Here is a 24,285-nt window from a genome sequence, read left to right as displayed (position 1 = left end):
ATGCTTCTTCTTTATCATTCTTGTTGGTAGCAAGCTGGATGTCCAAAGAATCAGCATTGGAAGTGAGGCTCGTAATGTTAATCTTACAGCCCTTGATAGGTCTGAATTTTGTTGATCTATTTTCTTCAACCTCTTTTCTAATGTCCTTAATGAAATCAGAAGGGTATCCTCTTGCACCAAACATGCCTTCTAAAGTATTACATTCGAAAAGAAAGTCTTTTTCTGTGCTGGTCATTCGACTTCCTCTGACGAATTGTCCTTTGACAATGTTCCTTTTGCAGTGTGGGGGATGTGCACTGTTGAAATGTAAAAAGGAATTGCAGAAAGTGCTCTTCCTAAAAATCTTGGTTTCCAAGTCATTGTTGTTATCATTCTTGTACACTTCAATATCCAGGTATTGCAACCTGTCAGTTGATGTAAAATGTGTGAATCTCAAGAAATTAGTAGTGTGGTTGATGTAATCGAGGAATTCATTTAATTTCTCATGGCCTCCTGTCCAAAAAATTACAATGTCATCCAGGTAGCGTCTATATAGGGACCAGTATCTTTGATATTCTGAATCCATGATGAAATGGGATTCCCATCCAGCCAAAACAATGTTGGCATAGGTGGGTGCGCAGGCCGCACCCATGGCAACTCCCTTAAGTTGTTGGTAGAACTCTCCATTGAATGTAATAAAGTTGTACTTCAATACTGTGTCTGTAAGTTCTACTATAGCTACCTTCTCTGCATGTGTGAGTGTCTTGTCCAGAAAGACCATTTCCTCGAATAAACTCATCCCCTCCTGATGAGGAATGCATGTGAAGAGGTCAACCACATCAATCGTCACAAAAATGAGATTATCTGTCCAAAGGTCCTTAGTGATGTTCCTGAGTAGGTCCCATGAGTCTTTTAAGATCTGTTCATTGTTGTTACAGATGTGTTTGGTCTTGACATCCACAAATTTGGCCATGGGAAGTGTTTTGGAATTGTCAGCTGACACAATAGGTCTAAGTGGGGGGTCATAGACATTTTTGTGTACCTTGGGTATACCAAAAATAATTGGAATCTTAGGTTTTGGTACATACAAAAATTTGTGCAACTTGTAGTCTATTGTTCCCTCCATTATCATGTTATCCAAAATCATATCAATTCTTTGGTAGGCCACGTTAACCTCATTAATGGATACATTTCTGTATTTACTTTCCTCCCTGAGGATACTGTTCATTTTACTTTCGTAGATAATGTTGTCCATAATGACAGCTCCCCCTCCTTTGTCTGGCTTCATGACTCTAATTTGTGTGTTATTTCTTAGGTCATTCAAAGTTTCCAGTTCTTTTTCTGTGAGGTTTTTTTGTATATTGTATGTTTTGAACTCCTTTCTGATTTCATTTTCAAGTACAATGTCTAAATTCTTAATTTGGGGGTGGAAAGGCGGGTTGTAAATACTTCGCCTGGTAAGGCCTGACTGTAGGTGTTCGGAAGGGGGAAGAATGGCTTGTAAATTTACCTTCTTGAGAAACAGCTTAGTATCTATAATGGTTTGTACCAAGTCCCCTCGAGTACTGGGAATGAATTTAAACCCTTTACTAAGTAGGTCAAAATGACCTTTGTTGATGGCAATATTACTGTAATTGTAAATTGAAAAATTCTTAAAAGAGTGGGTGGTCCCTGTGTGTAATATCTCATCATCTACATCTGTAGTAGAGAAGAAATCCGAGTGATCTGGTATGGGGGTAACAATTGGGGTAGGGGTGTGGGTGGTGGTATTTAATACCTCCCTCTCCCCCTTCTCCCTCCCCCTCTCCGAAAATTCTGGAAATCCTGTCGGTTTCCATTTTGATAGTGAGGTGAATCTTCATGCATTAGGGGTGGAAAGTTGGTATCATAGCTATCCCTACCTAATTCCTCCCTCCAATTGTCTGTTCGATAGTTATTGACTCTTACAGTACTCAATTTTGTTCTGGTATTGTGTTCATTGTTCTTTGAGGGGGGTAGGGGATAACTGACATGATGCTGATAATCCTCTATGTCCCTTTTAAGTTTGTTTATTTTCCTCTGTTCTAGTATTTTACATTTAGTGTCAGTGTCAGAACTTATACTGTGATATTTGTCCCTTTCTTGTTTGATCTCAAAAAACAAGTCTTGTTTAATAAAATTGTCAAGCAGTAAAATATCTTCCTCCAAAACCTTTAACAATCTGTTATTCTCTTTAATAATGAGCCCCAAAATTTCAAGCCCACAATTGTTAAAAACATCAATCAACTCCTTGTGAAATTCTGTACCGGCTTCAACATTGTTAGGGTACTTCCATACCCTAAGCCCTTTGGGTACAATCTTACGTTTAATACATTCTGTTAAATAACAGTTTTCTATATTTAAAGTCTTGTACTTATGCATAAGTATGGACAGTTTTTCTAGTTTGAAGGCATAGGAGTCACCGTCCTGAAGTGCCTCGTTCTCTTGAGATATAAAGTTAAAAGAGTGAGAACGTTTCAACCAGTCTGTAACATTTTGGTAATTAATAGAAGTGGAGACAGTACCTGTGGCATTTTTGCCCGGCGTGTTCAAAAAAGGAACACTAGCGTTGTTTGTAACCCCTGGATGTATATTCCTGTCCGGTGCTGTTGCGGAACCAAGTATAATTGGTGTAATAGCAGGATTGAAGGTGCCACCGTTCGGTTCTGCCTCTTCAGCCGACGAGGAGCTGATATCCCGGTGGTGCCTTTTTCTTTTCTGTTTCGCACCTCCTAACCTTTCAGTCTCTTCCGGGTTGCTTCTTGCGTCGGTAGGATGCCTGCTTAGTAGCGTGGTGCATAATGGGGTCAAAAGTTCTATCAGCTCAGTGAGCTGACCTACAAGTTTTCTCGACTGTCCCACTTCTTCGCGGTTGCAAAAGGATGCGCTGCTTTCCATGGCAAGGCACCGAAACTAAGAATCTCTGATAGGTGCCAAGCTATGAGACAAAAATTAGTAAAAGAAAAAAGGAGAGAGCGCTCCAAACCTAACCGCACTTTATTGGTGTAGAAGACAGCAACAATAAATCCAAAACGAGTGATCCAAGCAAAATAAACGCTTTCCAAACATACACAGCGTTTTCGTCCACTAAACAGTGAGACTTCATCAGACAAGTGAGTGTAATGCAACTAATCATTTATATATTGAAATTAAAATCCAATAGCCATTCAAAAACTTTGCATTTGGGCTAAGCCAATAGTTGTGATGGGGCTCATTAAAAAATTAAAATCTACACAACATAGTTAATGTTAAAATGAGATGGGTGTAGCATGCAATCTGTTGAATAAATAAGTAAATGCGAACATCAAAACAAAAGTCCAAGTAGCTCTACTTGCAGCAAATGTCAAAGAGAAGAGATTATGGTGGTTCTGGCACATGTACAAGAAGACAATCTAGTGAAGAAGATTTGAGGACAGACAGGAAGAAACCAAGAGAGAGCAAGGGGATCCAACAAAGAGATGGATGATTTCTGTGAGACAATACCTACAACAACCAGCATGACAGCTGAAGAAGGTCAGAAGGTGACACTGAATTGAGACAAAATGGTGATTGTTCATGTGAGACCCTAACCTTATGCAGAAAAAAAAGAGGTTAATGATGACAGTGATGATGATGACTGTGCATGGACATTTGCAATAAGTTTGCTGCTGTTGGTGGTGTGTAAGTTTGCTGCTGTTGGTGGTGTGTATGTACACGATGTGTGTGTGTGTGTGTGTGTGTGTGTGTGTGTGTGTGTGTGTGTGTGTGTGTGTGTGTGTGTGTGTGTATCCTATGTACAAATTTACTAATCTGCATGCACATAGCATAGGAAATAAAAGCGTACTTTAATTAAAGAAACTATAGTACAGGATATTATGCATGACTCACAGTGGAAGAAGAAAACTGCAGAATCATATGATTGAAGACTATATATTAATCAATGGTGATTGGACTAGAGCTCAGAGAGAGAGCAATCCTAGTGGCTAGTTTGAGTTAAAACAGTATTTTCTTGTTTTATTTAAACCCCGCGTTTGCAGTTGTTTGTGTGCAGTGTTCCATTGTGCATTGCCGCATAGTGGTAGTTACCAACGCAAATGTTTTATTTGTTTGTTACATTTTACCTTAGCACTTTGCTTGTGGTCCTCCAGAGGTTTCTTGTAGCCCTGCTTTACTGTCAGGTGGAACACTAAGCCTAGCCTCAGAGGTACCAACACACCTCTCACCCACTAGCCACTCCTAAGTGTGACCTCTTTTCCTGATCATATAAATTTACCTACCACTATGGATGGGCAATTTCCCACAGTTTTGCCAGCCAGCTTGGTTGACATGAGCATCCTGAGGCAGTATAGCAACTATCTTATGTTCTCTGACAACCCTCTACTCCTAGTACACACAAACACAATGTGTGAGAGATGCAACTATATTAAGAACCTGAATCCATGCTCTCTCACGCAACAGTCAGTACATATGGCAATGATCAGGTTGTCAGCATATACATCTCACCTGCTACTCCACCCAGACCCACATCACACATACCTACATATGCGAAGGTTCTCACCAGAAATATACCTAAACACCAGAGACCTTACAAACACAAACATAAGCACGCTACACATAATATGTCCTCTGCAGAACACATTACACATAATAGCTCACACATCAGTGTCTCACCGGTCCAACCCTTAAGGCAAAACACAAAATCAAACATATTATTCATAGGTGATTCCATCGTGAGACATACTGATATCCCTCTCACCAGGCTGGGTAAGGAAAAGGTCACAGTCAGCTATCTGTCAGTTGACAGGATACACCATATCACACATGCATGGAAGTCTCTCAACAACAGGTACTTTTATGACTCCATCATCATCCGTGTTGATGTGAATGACTTGAGATGTGCCTCTCTGGACTATATGAAGAGAGACATTATTGAGCTCTCGGACTATGTTTCTCAGGCAGGTATGTTCCTAGCCTTAAGCAGCATTTTATCTTCACAAAGGATGATGCCTCAATAGAAACAGAAAATTATTGACTTCAATAATTGGCTTAGTTTCTGGTGCCATTCTAAAGGGATTCACTATCTGTCAGCCTGGGATGACTTGATCGACAGACTTTAATGCTTTGCCAGAAATGGTCTTCATCTGTCACTCCTGGGATTTCGGCTACTGGCTAAAGCTCTTGTGCATAGTGCATTTTTTAGGCAATGTCTCAAGAACAAAATTCCCAATGTAAAAACAACCTCAAGGTTATGTTGCTAAATTCTCAGAGTCTCAACATGAAACTACACTCACTGGAAGCTGTCCTCACCTTGGAAGATGCAGACATTTGTGCAGTCATGAAGACCTAGTTCAAGGCTAAGGACTGTACCCCACCCATACTGGGTTACACCTCCTTGCACATGTTCATAACTCAGAGTGAAGGTGTGAAAACTAAAGGAGGTGGTGGATCAATATTCATTAAAGAAAAATACACCTCCAGATTGGTTAAACAGTACGACTCCCTGGAGACACTTCGGGTGCAATTAACTGTTGGTAGGACACCTATTCAAGTCATTGCCAGCTACAGCACCCCGTGCATGAATCAGGACACCCACTCTGCCTATTTGGATCTACTTGGGTCTATCAATATACATCCAAACACCATGGTGTTGGATGACTAACTACCTATCCATTGACTGTGTAAATTACTTGTGCTCAAACTCATTTGCCCAAAGGCTTCTTGACTTCATTAACTCCAGTGTCCTGGACAAGCTAGTTGACACCCTCACAAGTATTGCCAAAATCCTGAATCTGGTGCTCACCAACATGGGGGCCACTGCAGCACCCCCACTGTGAGGTCCTCCCTGGTGAGATCTGACCACAAATTGGTCTCATTCGAAATAACTATGACACCTAACCCCCCCCCCCTGCAAGCAGCACCTAAACTAAAAAACTTCTCCGAAGCAGATTATAACCTCTTATGGGATGGTATAAATAGCTTCAATGCACGTCCTCCCGTCAGATGGAACTGGCAACCATGTTGAGCTCTGTACCAATGGTTTATACAATCACCTGTATAACTGAATTGACCCGGCCATACCTGATAGGACCAAAACAAGCTCCTCAAGGAAGAGCAAACCTTCCTGGTGGACAACTGCCATTAACAGGCTTTATAATAAGGGGAAGAAATTGCTGTCTAAGAGTAAGAGTGACCGAGCCCTCCTAAACTGGTAATACTCCCTCCTCAGCTTAAACAAGCAAATAAAACTTCTTGTGAAGTCCTCCAAAGCAAACTATGAGTGCAAATTAGCTTCCTCAACAAAGGACAACCACAAGGCATTCTATAGTTTCATCAAAAACCTAAAAGGAAAGCCTCAGATTTGTGCAGAACTGGTAGTTAACGAAACAACATATACTGAGCCTGTGGACATAGCTAACCTGTTGGCCGACAGGTTCTGTGAAAGCTTCACTCTCCTGGTCCCACCACACGTACCCCATGACATCCCTACCACCTGTCCCCCACTTTGTATCTCTAAAGAGCAGGTCATAAATGCCCTGTCTAAGGCCAAACACACAGCAGCTATGGGATCTGATAACATCCCAGGCTGTGTTCATACCTCTCAACTGTACAGATTTTTGCAGAATGTCCAGATTTTTGCCTTAAATTTTTGGTCCTCTTTAAAATTGTGTTTTTTTTTTGACAAATCACTGGGATGATCTAAGGATTAAAGTCACTTAATAATGACATGTATTTGATTTTCAGACTTCATATCCTTCAGAAAATGCATGTTAACACAAATCCTGTTATTCTAACAGCTTTCTAAGTTTATAAGACCGATATTTAAAATGTATCCATATTTTTGGGCCTTTGTCCCCTGAATTTTGTTGGGCTTTGTCCAGATTTCTTGCGCTAAGAGGTTGAGAGGTATGGCTGTGTTCTATACGGGCTCCAACATGAATTAGCAACACCACTGGATATTCATTTCAGTCATAGTCTGAGCACCATCTTCATATCAGCTGACTGGAAAACAGCCACCCTTTTCCCCTTGTACAAAGGTGGCGACTCCACTGACCCCAGGAACTATAGACCTATTATCCTGACTAGCCTTATCTGCAAGGCCATGGAGCAAATCATCATGGACTTTATCAACAAAGATATAGGTAACTCCAAACACTTGCCCTACTCAGTTTGGATTTGTCAAAGGGAGATCATGCCTGTTAAACATGATAGACTTCTTTGAGACAGTCACCAAAACCCTGGATGAGGGGAAATCTGTGCATACAGCCTACCTCGACTTAGCCAAGGCATTTGACACTATCCTCCACCCAGGCATGATTGACAAACTCACCCATTTAGGCATAAAACTTTATATCATTAGATGGGTTGCTAAATGGCTCACTGGTAGAGCTCATGTAGTCAAAATAGGGGAATCCACCTCCTACAGCAGAACTGTAACCAGTGGTGTTCCAGAGGGATCAGTCCTGAGATCTCTGCTTTTTAGAATCTATTTCTCCGAAGTATAAGCAAAAACTGAAGGTCTGTGGCTGACAAAGTTTGCTAATGATTGCAAACTGAGAGCAGTCATAGAATCTCCAAATGATGTCAACATCCTACAACAGGGTCTTACACAAACAAATGATTGGTGCCAAACCTATTGCCTTAAACTCAATGCAAAAAAATGTATTATTATTCCTTTCAGTAAAACCAATGTTCCTGCTAACTACTACATCAATAGCAACACCATAAGTATGCACTCAGTGGTGAGAGACCAGGGCACACAGGTTGACAGCAACCTTATCTTTGACCACCGTGTCTGCACAGTGGTAAGAAGGGCATTCTATATTGCTCATCTCATAAGTAAGGGCATTGCCTCCAGAAAAAAAAAAGAAGTTATAACTTCCCTTTACTCTTCCCTCATCAGGCAAATAGTTGTGTAAAACATTCCTTTTTGTATGTACCTTTATAAGTACCTGCAGCAATTGGAAAAAACACAAAGGTTCCTCACAAGGAAATTTCAAGGTCTTTACCATTTGTCCTGTGGGGATCATTTGAAATCATTATCACTTTATTCTGTTTCATACAGACTACTCAGAGGTGATCTCTGACCCTGTGTTTTTGGAAATGCTTCATATCTGAAAGTCAAATGGTACATGGGTTACTCACTCTAAAGACCTTAGCCTAGTATGTGACATTAATAAAACCTACTGGAGGAACAGATTTGTCTCCCACAAATTACCACACATTTGGAACAGACTTCCATTTCATGTCAAACAGAGCACCTCACTGGCCCTCTTCAAACGCAATCTGGACATATGGATGGGTGACCGTAAATTCACCCTGGGGGTTCCACCTGTGTCCTTTTTGGACAGGGGCAATATGTGCTGATCATGAAAATAAGGGTAAGAACTTGGCTAGGCTTGTAAGGGCAGCACAGCCATTAGCCTAGCAACTTCCTATGATCTTATGATCCCATTAGATATCACCTTCACTTAGATGGGAAGGTGGGGATCATATATTCTACACTGTCCTACTGCAGTATTTGTTTATGCACATCCCTCACTTTTTATGGAATTCCAAATTATTTAAAGGTCAAACTATATGAGGGGATGATTTGGGCTTGCTTCTAGACAGAATAGTGTTGTTTTGGTAAATCAAATTATCTGCCATTGCCCTACATTTTAATGAGTATACAAATGTAAAACTTGAAATGAAAGCAATAATGCTTAAATAATCAGTTTTACAAAGTGCTACTTAGATATATTTATTTTTGATTATTTGTGTAAAGTGTAATTTTAAATATGCATGGTTTAGAAACATAAAGCACTTTTATCTGTACACTCCACATTTGTAGTTGCATGTTTTTCCTAAGTACTTTATTTAAATCTTGATTTTAAATATGTAATCTGTTTGATTTAATTTAAGCTCAGAAAAGGGAATAAGAGTGCTTGCATTGCATTTGTCTGATGACTGTTCAGTAAGGTCCCATGTTGCATTTCATTTTTCATTAATGTACACATGTATATGCTGATATAAATATATAGATATGGGGGGCAATATTAGTTCGCCAAAGTCACTCTTCAGCGAACACACATTCATTGACCTATATTCAACGAAAATCACTTCCACAATTCTCTGAATACTCCCAGGGTAAAGAAATACTTGCCCTACAGCACAACAGACCCAAATCTAGCTAAGTTTAACCCAACCAATTTTGGGGGCTTTGCCCTCCACAGCCCCCCTAACTACATATAGAAACTCTGAGATCACAGTACAGTGGAGAAAAGGGTAAAGTTGTGCTGCTGGGAAAGTATTTCCTTGTCCTGGGAGTATTCAGCAAATCACGTAAGTGATTTTCGCTGAATATGGTCAATGACTGTGTTCACTGAAGAGTGACTTTGGCGCACTAATATAGACCCGATATAGGTACAGATACATCTGTTTATGTTACAGTAGGTTTATTATTGTTGGTGGTGACAGTGGTGTGGGGTGTGTGTGTGTGTGTGTTTGTGTGTGTGTGTGTGTGTGTGTGTGTGTGTGTGTGTGTGTGTGTGTGTGTGTGTGTGTCTGTGAACGTGTGCGCATGTGCACGTGTTTATGTTTCTACATCCCTTACTGTGCATATTGATTTCTGAGTAATAGCATTTTCGATTTAAGCCAGATATGACAGTTAATTTTTTTTTAATTTATTATTTTATTTTTATTTATTTGACATTTGTTGATCGGGAAAGTCTGACTGGGACAAAGCCCTTTTTCAGTGGAGGCCTGGGGAGAAATGCATCGAAATACAAATATAAAAACTACATGTCACAATAGAAGTATAATACAAAAGATTAGCAATATACAGCACGGTGATAAAAAAGAATAGAGACTAAAGGAGATTGTATAGCAAAAGTACATGAAGTTATCAAAAATAAGTAGAGCAGAAGATAGTAAAATACAGTATAATGACTGGAAACTAGTAGGAATAAACAGACGGAGAGATACGTTAAGGAAGGATAGAAGTATAAAGAGAAAAGAATAGAGTAATAACTAGATAAAGGTAGGATGGTTACAGTAGCATTTCCAAGAGTGATTCAGGTATTCTTTAAGAGATCTCTTGAATTTATAAGCTTGAGATATGCTTCATTTTTTATTACATGCTCTGACATAGTGTGTTTATTTTGCATTTATTTTCAGAATTCAGATGACTGGTAACTACAAACTGATTTAACTGTACCAACAATGCTGTCAACAAATCAGTGCAGTACTCAGGACTTGGAAATCATCTTAACTGGTTTTCCTGGACTTCAAGACATACAGTTCTGGATTTCTGCACCATTCTTTGTTCTACTTGTGGTGACATTATTTGGCAACTTAACACTTCTGTTAATTATAGCAACTGAACAGAGTCTCCATGAACCGATGTACTACTTCATTTTGATCTTATCAGCAGTAGATCTTGTTACAGGGCTTACTCTTTTGCCACAAACCATAGCAATATTGTGGTTTGGCTCTCTTATTTTATGCTTTGATATTTGCCTTTTGCAAATGTTTTTCATTTACTTCTCTGTAGTCATGGAATCATCTGTGTTAGTATTAATGGCTTATGATCGCTATACTGCAATATGCAACCCTTTGAGGTATTCATCAATAATAACAAATACATTTATATTAAACGGAAGCTTAATTGTTACAGTCCGAAGTTTCTGTATTATATTTCCTGGTCTTATATTATTTAGAGATTTACCGTTCCAGAGCAAAACTATTCTCAGTAATGTGTATTGTGAATATCTTACTGTGATCGATGCAGCTTGTGTCAGCTCAGATTGGAAAGATATCTTAATCTTCTTGTTATTTATTTTAGCAATAATACCTGATACGTTAATGATTTTTATTTCTTATTATATGATTGTTAGTGCTACCTTAAAACTGAAAAGCAAGGTAGCACGACTGAAAGCATTCAATACATGCAGCTCTCATTTTTTTGTGATTTTATCTTTTTATTTATCTGGACCACTGTCAGTTATAATATACATTTTTCAGAATAAGGTGCCTGCATACACACGTGCTTTGTTTCCAGTTTTGTACTATAGTGTTCCACCTGCATTAAACCCTCTGATATATGGTATACGAACAAAAGAAATTTTCAGATTAGTATTAACAAATGCAGAAAAAATTAAAAATGTTCTGTTTGGCTGATAACAGACAATGGATTTTGTCTGAAGAAAAAAACAAAGTTTTCCCAGTTATTGGTTATGCTTCTGGTAATAGTTACATATTTCCTTAGGTTGTAAACATTCCATTTGATGCTAGTGCAAATTTTAGTATATGAGCTTAAAGAAATATCACAATTACTAATTATAGTTTTTAAATGATTTAATAGTTAAATGTATTCATATGGCAATATTCTAAGCTAAACTAATGTTATTCTGCCATTGCTTCATTCCTTCCTTGCTTCATTCATTCAGATGATCATTCATTCATATTATGCTAGCAAAATGACACAAATAATGTTTTTCTTTGCCTGATTTTCAAAACAACTTATGAACAGACATGAAACAGTGGTATGTACAAACATTTGCATAATGTTTGAGAACTTGTCATTCTGTCCTGTCCCATACATAAACCACCGTGGAACCCGACCGCTAGTCTGCCCATTATGATGTAACTCAAAATCAGCTACTTGCTTCCCATCCCAGAAAAGCTCTTTCTCTTCCATCAATGTCAGGTCCTCTTGAATGTCACCACAGAATTGTTTTCAAAAGTTACTTCTCTTTCTGAGGAAAAGACATCCTTCATATTCAGGATATCTGCACAGCAAATGATAACTTCACCTCCTTCTGCTACTTATTTCACCTAGTTCTAAATCCTCAGATTACCATTCCATACTTTTATAAACCCATTTCATTTTCACACTGGTCTTATTTGTTTTCTTTTTGGTATGTATAGTGTAGGATCATTATGTTTTCTGATTTTATCCATCCCTATGATGATGATGTTAATGGACTTTAACAGAACTGTTTCTAACTTTCTGGCATAAATGGCATTGTATATATGTCCCAAATTGCACACTCTACTTCAGTTACATCCTCATTTATACATAGTACAGTATTTAGATGACCTCTCAGTCCTTGGAGTATGCCCCACTCTGTACATAGCACATCATGCTGATTGCTGTTTGTGTATTTTCTGTCTCTGCCCAGAGATTTATAAGAGGTGTTGTAGGCATATATCGGCATGCCTGGCATGCTGATCCACTCAGAAGTCTTTAATATCTAGATTGTTATGACCATTTTTAGTTAATATTTATCTGCATGGAACTTTAACTGCTGTTTTTCAGCCCATTTGAATAACTTGTGCAGATCCTTCCCACAAATGTTCTCCATATGTTATGCAAGTGATCTTGATCCTTATTTCATCCTCAGAAATGACTGACATTTTTAATGCCATGCAGTCTATACATTTTGAAATGCATATGTTTAAGAGCAATAACCCTAAAGTGACCCAGCTGGTATATCAATGCTCACTGCTGTGGGATCTGATAGTCTTCTTCCCTTCAGCAATGCAACTATTCAGATCCCATGTCTTTTTAGAACAACTAACCAGTCCAGTTAGCAAAAAACCCCCATGCCATGGACAAAGTCAAAATGCTTGCTAAATTCAAATATACAGCAGATACCAGCACTTCTCCAGCCACAGCTGTACATCTCTGAACTGTCCATATTATTGCCTCGTATTTCTGGTTTGGTCCTCATAAAATTTGAGGTTTTCTGGTAAATCATTGAGGACTAAAGTAACTAAATAATGACACACATTTGAGTTTTACACTTCATATCTTTCAAAACTGCATAATAAAATAAATCCTATTATTCTAGCGACTTTTTAAGTTTATAAGAGCAATATTTAAAATCTGTCCATATTTTTGGGCATTTGACCCCCATTACTTTAGGTTTTGTCCAGATTTCTTATGCCATGAGGTTGAAAAGTATGCACAACTGTAACCCATTCATAGAACGTAAGAAGATTTACTAACAACTAATTTTAATCACAAAAGCATGTTAGTTCAAGTCATGCTGATCTTTGACCTTTTGGAATGAATCAGACTTTTTCCACAAAAAACGTGCCATCACTTTGCCAGCAACTACAATAGTCTTGACTCTGCCATTGGTGGCCAGAGTGGTTCTATTTTGGCCTTTGATGAAAGGGATGACTCCCACTTAAATGCCAAGAAGATGCATGGATGACATACTGAGTCTGAATAGTAAATACCTCAACTATGAATTGAACTGGATAGCAAACAACGTGAGGTAACAAATCTAGCTGATGTACTATGTGACCCCATAGTAGTTAATGTGAATTAGAAATGCTGCAACAGAAACGAAACAGATTATGTTTATATTGCTGTCAAGTGTGAGTAGAGGGCTAAAGTTTCAAAAAGAGAGAAAAATAAACGTGTACCATGTAGGAAGGATTTACTGTCAATAATAAGGAAAGGGAATATGAGCTGACACTTAGACAAATGTAAGAGTGAAGGAAGGTGGTATACTGAAAACAGAAAGTATAGAGATTTATAGTTTACAAATGAGATTTTACAAAGCAGAAATTAGAAATCAGATAAGCCAAAATTAGATGGCCACTTGCAAATAAAAAACAAAACCAACAAAAACTAAACTAAACTAAAATAAATGAAGATTAGCAGGCAGGACAGATAAAATGCAAGATATATCAGATGAAACATGTGATGTGCATAGTACAGCCTTGGATAAAATGAAATTAAATGGCATTTCCCATCTTTGAGCATCTTGCTCTAAAGAACACATTTAATGAAATAATTTGAAAGTATGTTGCTTCCTTTTTTTAATCAGATGTACTTTTGAACTAAAAATGATCAACAAACAACAGTCAACTTGAAATAAATGACATCGAGGAAAATACATTTTCTTAGATATTGAAAAATCAGTAGTTAACAGTCGATATGATATAAGTTTATAATAAGAAAGTGATGCACTTTCATACGTAGCTTTAGATAGAATTGAACTGACTTGAAATACTGACCCATCCTTGAGTTAAAGGCAAATAGCATTTTATAACCCTTACCTACAAATTGCCTTCTGAACTAAAAGATAATTGAAGATTCCTATAGGGAGTCTTAGATTTTTATGAAGCTGATTTGCATAGAATAGACAAAATTGAGCTCAAGTGAAAATGTGAAATAATTCTGAACATTAAATATTTTGTTTTGTCTTTGTGTTCAAGCAGGTTCACAGATGTTTGCTTTGCCAGATGTGCTTGTTACCTGTTTTATCATTGTGTACTTATTCTGTATGCATCTATAAGGTTTTCTAACAGTATCTCTACAAATGCCTATTTTGTGTTACAATGTTTTATTCATTATTTGTTAGTTACATACATTAACAATTTATTCTTCATGCAATTTATCTACTTGCTATCTTGCAAATAATGCAAATAGTTCTGATGTGTTTTATTATACTTTAAATTCTGACTATGTGTAAATGTTAACATAAGTAGAGCTTAAACATTCTTGTTGCTTTACTAATTTATGCAGTGAACAATAGAAATAACACTAAAATACAAAATAAGCATATATTGAGTGCCTGTAGGTCTCTATAAAAGATTATTTGATGTTTTCGTAACTTGAGAAATAACCAAACATTATATTTAGGTTTGATGCAACAAATTCATAAAATATAAAAATTCCACTTTTGAAGACTTATTTTTTTTTTCATTTGTCAGTTTGGTCTTTAGTTTTGTCATACATGAGGACATGCTAGTTACAAAATGCAGCAGTTGTTTTAAGAAATAAAAGAAAACTTATCACTGAGGGGTGATTAGATGAGGATCCATGATTTATAACCAAACAGACAGTTAAAGTGCTGTTGGAATACAATACAAAAACTGCCATACTGCTTGAAGTACAGGTACACTATGGCAGTTTAAAATGACATTATTAGAAATGCTGAATTAGAATAATCTGGACCTGCCTACAGAATGCTAGCCAGATAGAATTTTGGAATAGTATACTAAGTGACTAAATAAGGAATTCAGCTCCTTAACAAATAGTGGCTAATCTATTATTGCCTCACAAAATTATCACAAATAAAGGACTACTTCTAAATCAAAACAGTATCCTGAAGTAAAACATGAACACAGAAGCACATAGACAAACACAAAAAGCATTTTGCCCCTGTACCTCACAACATTGGATGGTGCAGTCCCCTATAAATAGATAGGTAGATATAGATAGGTAGTTAGAGATAGAGCTTCACATCAACTCTTAGATTACACCATCATAGAGAAAATAAAAATCCTTAGTACACTGGCAATGTATCTTTCCAGAGGAAACCTGACCATTTGCATACTGGCAAAGGCACAGATGAGTGTCGTTAATTAGAGTTTTGCATACAAACTGGTGCCTAGGTATTTGTTTTTACATCCAAATATCATATACGTGAACATAACAACAAGGTCCATAATGGAAGATTGCCCTGCTGGAAAGTCAAGGCTGAATCTGTGGAGAATAATTAATGCAGTTTTAAAAATAGTTGACAAGGAGTGAGAAATTTATTCTGTGCTCCTATTCTTTGTCTGAGAACTACTTCTCTTCATTTATTTTTGTTGCATTTTATTTTTAAGCAGTTTCTTTTTCTTTGTCAGACACTAATTTTGATCTTCACAGAACTCTGTCTACTTATTGTAAAAGAAAAGAACTATTTTTGAGACAATACAACAACTTTTCAAAACTAATTTCTAAAGCCTCATCGTTTGGAGAGGGAGAAAAGGTGATGGTGCTGGTGTGTCTGCAGATACTACACTCACTTATTACATTTTTGAGAAAGCTGTGGCAGAATCCCTTTAACAAAAGGATCTAAAACTGTTTTTATTATTTTCTTTTTTTAACCTGTTGTGTGAACATTACATAAACTTCTTCAAAAAACACAGATACAAAATGTACAATATATGCTTTAAACTCCAAAGGTAATAAGAATTGAGGAATACATTACCTAGACTATTGTAGTCTTTAAAGGACCATAGCATTCTTGTATTTGCAAGTCATCAAAAATGTAATAATTACAGTAAGAAATCTGTTCTTAAATATAGAAATGGCAAAACTCAGATCAATCCAGGTTTACCCTCAGACTATATCCACCAGAAGCAGATTGTCGAAGGTAAATTTTTAAATATTTCTACTTTGACTTCTCTTTTGCATTTTTTTGTGTCAAAATGTGTAAGATTTATAAGAATGTAAAGTAAAAAAGTGCTCTAAATATTCTTCATATTATTTTACTTCAGTTGCATTACTGTTTTATACATTTTTTTTAAATCCTTTTCTAATAGCCTCTCTACTCTGGGTTAGTAATCAAGGAGCCTCAATCCTCACCACTGACCCTGGTGACAGACAGTCACTAAAAACAGGAATGAATTTACACAGTATTTTCAGATGCAGCTCTTTGCATCAAGCAGAGTTTCTCCCAAGAGCATGCAGAAAACACCCTCCAGACCTGGGACTGGACTCTCAGTCTCTCCAGATCCCAGACAAGACTCACTTTGGAGCACTATGTCCCAGTTCCAAGTAGCTGACACAACCATACCTGGGTATTTGATTTTCACACTCACACAGTCCTGGGAAAGGCTGGTACATATTTACAAGATGTACACTTCCTGCCCATACTATAAGGTAACCATGCTGCCACCAGCCAACTACTGTCAGGATTTTATAAGGGTATCTAAATATACTGAGTAAAATCAATACTACTTTAAATGGTAGGGTGTAATCAAAGCAGCATGGCTTTTCAGAATGGTCATGACGTCACTAGAATAAGCACAAGTGCTCTCAACATTTTAAAAGTATTTTCTAAAAGACCAGCCAAAATGAATGGTATAAAAAATATTAAATAATAAATAATAAGAACACATGAGAATACTAAGTATCTAAGTACAATAAACACCAAAGTTTCAATCACGGGCAAAATAAAAATGACATAGTTGGATAGATTCAAACAGATGCATAAGAACATTAATTAACTAATCTCAATGTATTTCCTGACTGTAAAACGAATAACTATTCCTTAGCTAACTTGATTAATACACAACACAAGATTAGATGCTGAGATGCTTACTTCCACAAGGCAAGGTGATGAGCTTCAAACTGACTGAACTGAACGTAACTGACTGTGATAAATGTCATAGGTCTTTAAATCAGGTTCCAAAGAAAACAAAATAGAACAACTGCTGTGAGAGTTCCATATTCTCAGTGCTGGTTATGGAATGACATCATATTTGATCACCTGACACTGTTACAATACACAGAGCTTTGCTAAGATCTGTTGCAGTATATGAAAGCTATGAAACAATTTCAAAAACTTCTACTCTTCCATTCCATAATTCCTTGTTTAAACATAAACATTTAATCAGTTATAATAACACTGTTGATAAATTTTAACACAATTATCTGTACAAGTCAGTGTGATAATCAAACAGCACAAAATTATTTATAAAACGCCAGCTAACTATGCTGGCACATGTTACACATGCACTGCCTTATTCTCCCTGGCACAGATGGCAATAGCTCACATTGTCACATCTCTCCTCCCTTTTGAAGACTCAAGCTAGTTTTTCAAGTGACCTTTAAAAAATGTTGCTTGAGAGAAATGGGCCTCAGGGAACACATTAACCTATACCCTGTCTTGAGATCCAGGTTCATTAGCATTGCTGACCAGACTATGATGCTGTATTGTCATGTCATATATCTGCAACCCTGGGCACCAGCTTAATAAATTGGCATTTTGCTGGCTGACTCTATGTAGCCGTGTTAAGGGAATGTGGACTGTAACCACAGTGAATTTCTTTCCATACAGATATGGTTGACATTTCTGGAGTGCCCATACTATGGCTAGGCATTCTTTTTCTACAGCTGTATAAAAGTCCACCCTGGGTTGTAGTCTACAGCTGAGTTTTACAACTGGTGCTCTTCTCCCTCTGACACAACTTGGTTGAGTACAGCCCCTTCTCCATGGTTTGAATCATCCACCTGGACAACAAATTATTTGCTGTAATCTGGACTGACTAACACAGAGGGATCACTCTAAAGTGCCTTTAAGCTTTTGGAATACCTGTTTGCAGGCTGGGGTGCACACTACCATTTTTGGTCTGTTTTTCCTTGTCAGGTCTGTGAGCGGAGCAGCTATTGTACTATTATGTGGAACACATTTCTATAGTATCCTGCTTTCCTCAAGAATGCTCTTACCTGAGTTTTGCTAACAGGGGCAGGCCATGCCTGAATAGCTTCCACTTTTGCAGGTTCTGGCCTAATCTTACCACTCCCCACTCTATGTCCCAGGAAGGAGATCTCTGCAATACCTACCTGACACTTACTGGGCTTAATGGTCAAAGCTGCCCTTTGCAGTCTGCTCAGGACCACCCTGACATGCTGAGGCTTCATTATTTTAGCATAGTACAATTTGTGCCAGTGTCTCCTGCTTAGCAGGTTTGCCATAAAATTAAAATTTCTGACCTTCCTTAACAATTTGATGGGTCCCACCTAAGCTGCCTGCAGCTTATTGTGTCTGAAAGAATGAGCACCATAACCTGCTGTCTCAAAACATACTCTCTGGCTGCAGCATTCCTGTCATTCCAGACCTTTTTCTGTTGTTGGAATCCTGCCAGTTTCTCCTTGGCCAAGCCCATGAGCTCCATAAGTCTTGTCCTGAGGTTTAGGGCATATGCCACGACACACTCCTTGTGGGATTCACACTCACCATCCCACTCATCATGAATCAGATCTATAGGCCCCATCACCTTATGCCCATAGAGTAACTCAAAGGATGTAAAAACCTGTGGATTCCTAGGGTACCTATCTGTATACAAACAGTAGATGGGGACAATATGTGTCCCAGTCTCTCCTAAACTGGTCTGCCAATGCCCATAGCATGGTATTTAGTGTAGACTTTAAGCTCTCCACAAGACTATTAGTCTGGAGGTGGTTGGGGGTGGCCTTTAAGTGATTCACCCCACAATGCTTCCACAGACAAGTCAGCAGGTCTGACATGAAATTGGCATCTCTCTCAGTCAGTATTTCTCTTGGGAAACCTACACTGCTGAAAATCAATAGCAAAACATTTGCCACATTCTCTGCCTTAATGAAGTACAGAGCCACCACCTCAGGGTATCTACTAGCATAATCTATTACCGCCAGGTTATACTTCTTTCCTGTGGAACTTGGTGTACTCAGAGGCCCCACAATATCCACAGCTATCCTCTGAAATGGCTTCTCATTCACAGGCAAAGGCATCAACAGAGCTTTGTCCTTGTCCTCTGCCTTGCCTGCATTTTGGCACTGCTCACAGGTCCTGCAGTAACCTGTTATGTCCCTCTCAGTTGTAGGCCAGTAGAAGGTCTGCATAATTAGTCTCTTGGTATGCTTTATGCCCATATGACTTGCAATATGAATGTCATGGGCTATGATTAGAAGTGCCATATGGTAAGCCCTACCTCACCCTCTAACTCTTCCTTAAGGGTCCACTCTCTATACAGTAACACTTTGTTCCAGTATACAGGCTCCCTTTTTCCTTGAGCATCAGGTGTCTCCTTAGCTACCTCCCTCAAGCTTCATAAGGTAGGATCCAAAAGCTGAGCCTGTCTCAGCTCTACTTTTGTGACCCTCCCAGCTCTCCTTCCACAGGAAGCCTAGTATCTTCTGACAGCAGTTCCTCACTGTCAGCCTGGATACTGTCACTCACCTCTGTCCAGGCAGTCACCTGTAATAGGAGAATATCAGTACCTACCAGCAGCTGTGAATCACTTCCAGGCTCATTTCTACAGGATATTTCCCTCTCTGAAATAGTCACATCACCAGTCTGAGCTTCAGGTGTGGGGTCTGTCTGGGTCTGTCCCAGGCTATCAGACCTACATGCCTGCCTCTAAGCCTGACTGCATGTAACTGCATGCACATAGAATACTGCTTTATCAAAATTATTTCCTATCAAGACATCTGAAGGAATATCCTCAAGAACAATGACTTGCTTGTTTCCTTTTCCACCGTCCCAGTCAAGGTGAATCCTGACCAAAGGTATCTGGAATGGAATCCTTCCTAAAGCTCTGATTGGAGTGAACTACCCAAGAAAGTACTGCTCCTCTTTAACCATTGCAGGCTTTTCAATAGTTTTGTCAGAGGCTGTGTCTCTATTAGCAGTGGCCTGTCTTCTATCCACTAAGATGGGATACAAACTACAGTGATAGTTTTGTACGCCTGTTGTCTCCAGACAACTTACTACTGGCACACTGTTATTCCCACTTGCTGTATCCCTCACTTTTTGTTCCCCACCTTTCTTCAGTGGACATCTGCATGTTACATGGCCCATCTGGTTACATTTAAAACATCTAACCCCTCATCCTGGCTGTGTACCTAAACCAGTGGCTTCCTCTGATAATGGTAGACTCTGTTTGGATGATTTAGGCTGCCCATCATAGGTTTCCTTATATCCAAGTGCAGCACTGGGTATTGTCGTCTTGTGCAGTGATGCCCTGCTTGCTAAGTAGAGATCCCATTTCTTCCCAGCTCATCTGCAGAATTACACTCCTGGTCTGCCAACCAGATTCTCATGTCCTCAGGCAAAGTATTAAGGGTTTGTTTTCTCACCAAAAGGTCTGCCAGCCTTTCAAAATTAATAAATTGACACCCACTCACTCATCTATGAAAATAAGTGTTTAATTCAGCAATTCTAACCAGCACAAACAGCAGCACAGGTAATAAATAGCTCAGCCCACACAGCAACAAAAGGTAAAATACACATAAGACTGAGTCAATGTGATGTAGAAATGAATAACAACACCAACAACTTAAAATAAAAACAGAATCCTTTAATATGTGAGGACTTTCACAGTACAACTGCTTCAGCAGACATGACCAACAAAGAATTAATTACAGTTTAAATAGCAAATGTGAACACCATCAACCAATCAACAAGCTCAACTAATAATATCATCATTAAAATTGTATAATATATATATTGTTTTAACATATATTTTCTGATAGATTTCAGGTCTGAAACACAAATGATTGTCATCATTTAGTGATGTCAATGCTCACATCATCCCAGTGATTCCTCAGAAACCCACAACAGTTATGGAGAACAGACCAAAAATATGAGCCACACATCTGGGCAGTCTATAGAATCTGGACAGTGGAGAGGTATGACTGCAGTCATGTAATAGAAGGGAAAAAACATTGAGAGCTGCCAACCATTTCACCCAGCACCTTCTGAACTACAGTCAGACCAACACAACACTACCCCAAATCAGCTCTGGGGAATTATTCATGCCTTTGTAAATACATCATGCACTGTAGGGAAAAACAGACATTAGTGAGAAATTGTCTACCCACAACCATTTGCACCACAGTCACAGCAACATACCAATAAGCCAGCTGAACTCTAGAGTATAACAACTGTTTGAACAAACATATCCTGATTGTCAGTCACACACTACTTCTACATATACTGCCCTAAGTCACAGTGTACTTGGAATCTCGAGGTGTTACAGGGCATTTCTCAGTCTGTCCCTACAAACATATAGAGCTGATAAACCATCAGCAACTGTAGCGGCATGCACAGTCAGATAAAAAAGGATCTGTGACACTCATATCTGCCCCTCTCCCTACTCAGCCCAACAAACATTTACACACTACACTGCTACACAATCTTAACAGGCTGTTAACAATGGCCAGACATACATAACTCTCAGCTGTACAGATTTCCACAGAATGTCCAGGGTTTGGGACTATATTTATGGCCATTGCCTGATAACATTTCTGGGATTCTGCTAAATCACTGGGATGATATCTGGAGTGAAGTCACTAAATAATGATATACTATTTCTCTGAACCTCTTACTGCAAGACATATGGACAAAGCCTGACATATTTGGGGGATAGAGGGTCAAAAATAGGGACATATCTTAAATAATGATGTCATAAACTGAAAAAGTTGCTGGTGTTACAAGGTCTGTTGTAACATGACTTTTCTGAAGGATATGAAGTCTGAAACACAAATGGATGTCATCATTTAATGACTTCAATCATCAGATTATCCTACTGATTTGCCAAAAACAGAAATTGCCTGAGGAACTGACCAAACATAAGAGGCAAACCAATGGACATTCTGCAGAAATCTGGACAGCTGAGAGGTATGTCATATACATACAGACATCAAGTCGCACAGAAAATGCATGTCCAGACAAACTCTGTTAATCTACCAATCCTCTATGTGTATAACAGCAATACTTACTTACAATCTGTACCCAATTCTGGATAATTATCCCCGATGTTGTTGGGCTGTCTCCACATGTCTTGTCCTGAGGGGTATTTCCACCTGCCGTTTGTGAAGCTGTGGCTCTCACACCTCCATAATGTCCTCCCCACAAGCAAGGAAAAGGGGCAAGGCCCACATGAAGGACTTAATTATAGCACTGTGTTGCTATGGCACTGTCTAATGGAAAGACAACACAGCTGCTCTGGATGCAAGTGGCAAGTGGAAGACACTGACTGGTGCACAGGCCATCACCTGCTCATGAGCATTATCTACAAAAGGCAAGCTGCTGCCTGTACAACACACGTCAGAACCCATCTACACATAGACAAATTGTGACTACACAAACCTAACCATTTGCATTATCCTGAGGAAACTCTTCAGCACTGCAACAGGAATGTCAGTCACATAAGCTTGTAATGGAATGCAGAGGGGGGATGCAATACTGTGAAATAGGAAGTTAACACAAGGTCACAACAAGACCTGATGTACTCACATGCTACTGTCTGGCACCTATGGCCATTCCTGCTTGCCCGGTCTGCAATGAAATGGATCACATCTCTGGCCCCTGAGTCTCCCCAGCAAAGGTCAGCTCATGTATGACTACTACTGGAATGTATTTTTATCCAGTACTGAGTGTAGCACTGATAGGCCAGCTACCTGGGATGTTGTAGATAGCCATATCTCACCTATGAATGCTACTATTATGCATATGCTTGTCTTATAAATGTAAGAGACTTATATAGGGTATGTGCAGAATACACAACAGGCGTAGAAATGTGTGTGTTGAACTGTATGTCATACACTGAGCCCATACCTGACAACTGTTTAGAGTTTTGCAGACTGACCACATCTGTCTCATATTTGTAGTCAATGCCTCATATAGTTGTGTACTGTCTGGCACATCACTGGCAACTCATTAAAGACTGAAGTCATAACTTAAAAGCATACATTTGATTGTGAGATGTCATAACCTGTGGAGTAGACATGAGAATGTGACACCATCTTTGCTGGCAAGTAAGTGTGTTTCAGCTATATTCATAAAGTGACTTTATTTTCTGGCCTTTGCCCATCAGTGATGTGTGCCTTTGTGCAGACATCTTTCTCTGACAGGAACTAGGTGTCTTAGCACGAAACCCATGTCAATGCAAACATACCTTGTCCTGTAAGATGCCGAAATTTGATCAGTCACTGACACCTGCTTTGCAGTGGAGTGTTAAATATTATCATACATATACACACCTCCAGGTTGGCCAAACAGTATGACACATGGGAGACATCCAGAGTGCAGTTAACAGTTGACAAAACACCTACTCAAATCATAGCTAGCTACAGGCCTCCAACCATGACTATGGACACCCACCACATCTATTGGGACTTGCTGGAGTCTGTCAGGATTCAATCATCTACCCTGCTCCTGGGTGACTTCAACTACCCAGCCATACTGTGCATAACCAATGCCACTTGAATATGAATGCAGAAAGATTCCTTAGCTTTGTCAATGGCAATCCAGTGGATCAGCTGGTTAACACTCCTATGACAAGTGGAAATATCCTGTACTTGGTCCTAACCAACATGAATAGTCACTGTAGCACTCCCACAGTGTCATCTTCCTTGGTAGATCTGACCACATAGCTATCACTTTTCAGGTCACCATCTCCCCTGCCTCTCCCTTGTCAGGGACAAACAAAAATTAACTTTACACAAATTACTATAAATCTCCTTAGAGCAGGTAGAAGTAGCTTTACAGCCAACATCCCATCAGTTGGAACAAGCAGTAGTGTCCAAGCACGCACCACAATACTATGTGTGCACCTACATAGCTGTATGGACTCAGCAATACCTGACAGAACAACATCATCTCCCTCAAGGTAAGGTAAATGTCTGTAGTGGACAGTAGCAATACACAAATACCATTATAGGTGGAAATAATTGCTGGACAGGGCCAAGAAGGAACAGGCGCCTTACTGGAAGCAATGTCACCTTGGTCTGCACAAACAAATAAGGTCACAGCTGAATTACTCAAAGGC

General features: G+C 38.9%; 1 protein-coding gene across 1 annotated transcript in view; it reads left to right on the top strand.

The window, feature by feature from the left end:
• The first annotated feature begins 10,176 nt into the window (after positions 1-10,176).
• Positions 10,177-24,285, top strand: part of LOC122802209 (olfactory receptor 52E8-like) — a 64,199-nt gene continuing 50,090 nt past the window's right edge. The window contains exon 1 of the mRNA XM_044071871.1: positions 10,177-11,123. Within this exon, the coding sequence (XP_043927806.1) occupies positions 10,177-11,123 (947 nt within the window). The remainder of the gene's footprint in view (positions 11,124-24,285) is intronic.

Source organism: Protopterus annectens, chromosome 5.part0 (genome assembly GCF_019279795.1).
Source record: "Protopterus annectens isolate FY-2018-M chromosome 5.part0, PAN1.0, whole genome shotgun sequence".
Lineage (NCBI taxonomy): Eukaryota > Metazoa > Chordata > Ceratodontiformes > Protopteridae > Protopterus > Protopterus annectens.
This window is presented reverse-complemented; position numbering and strand designations above follow the sequence as displayed.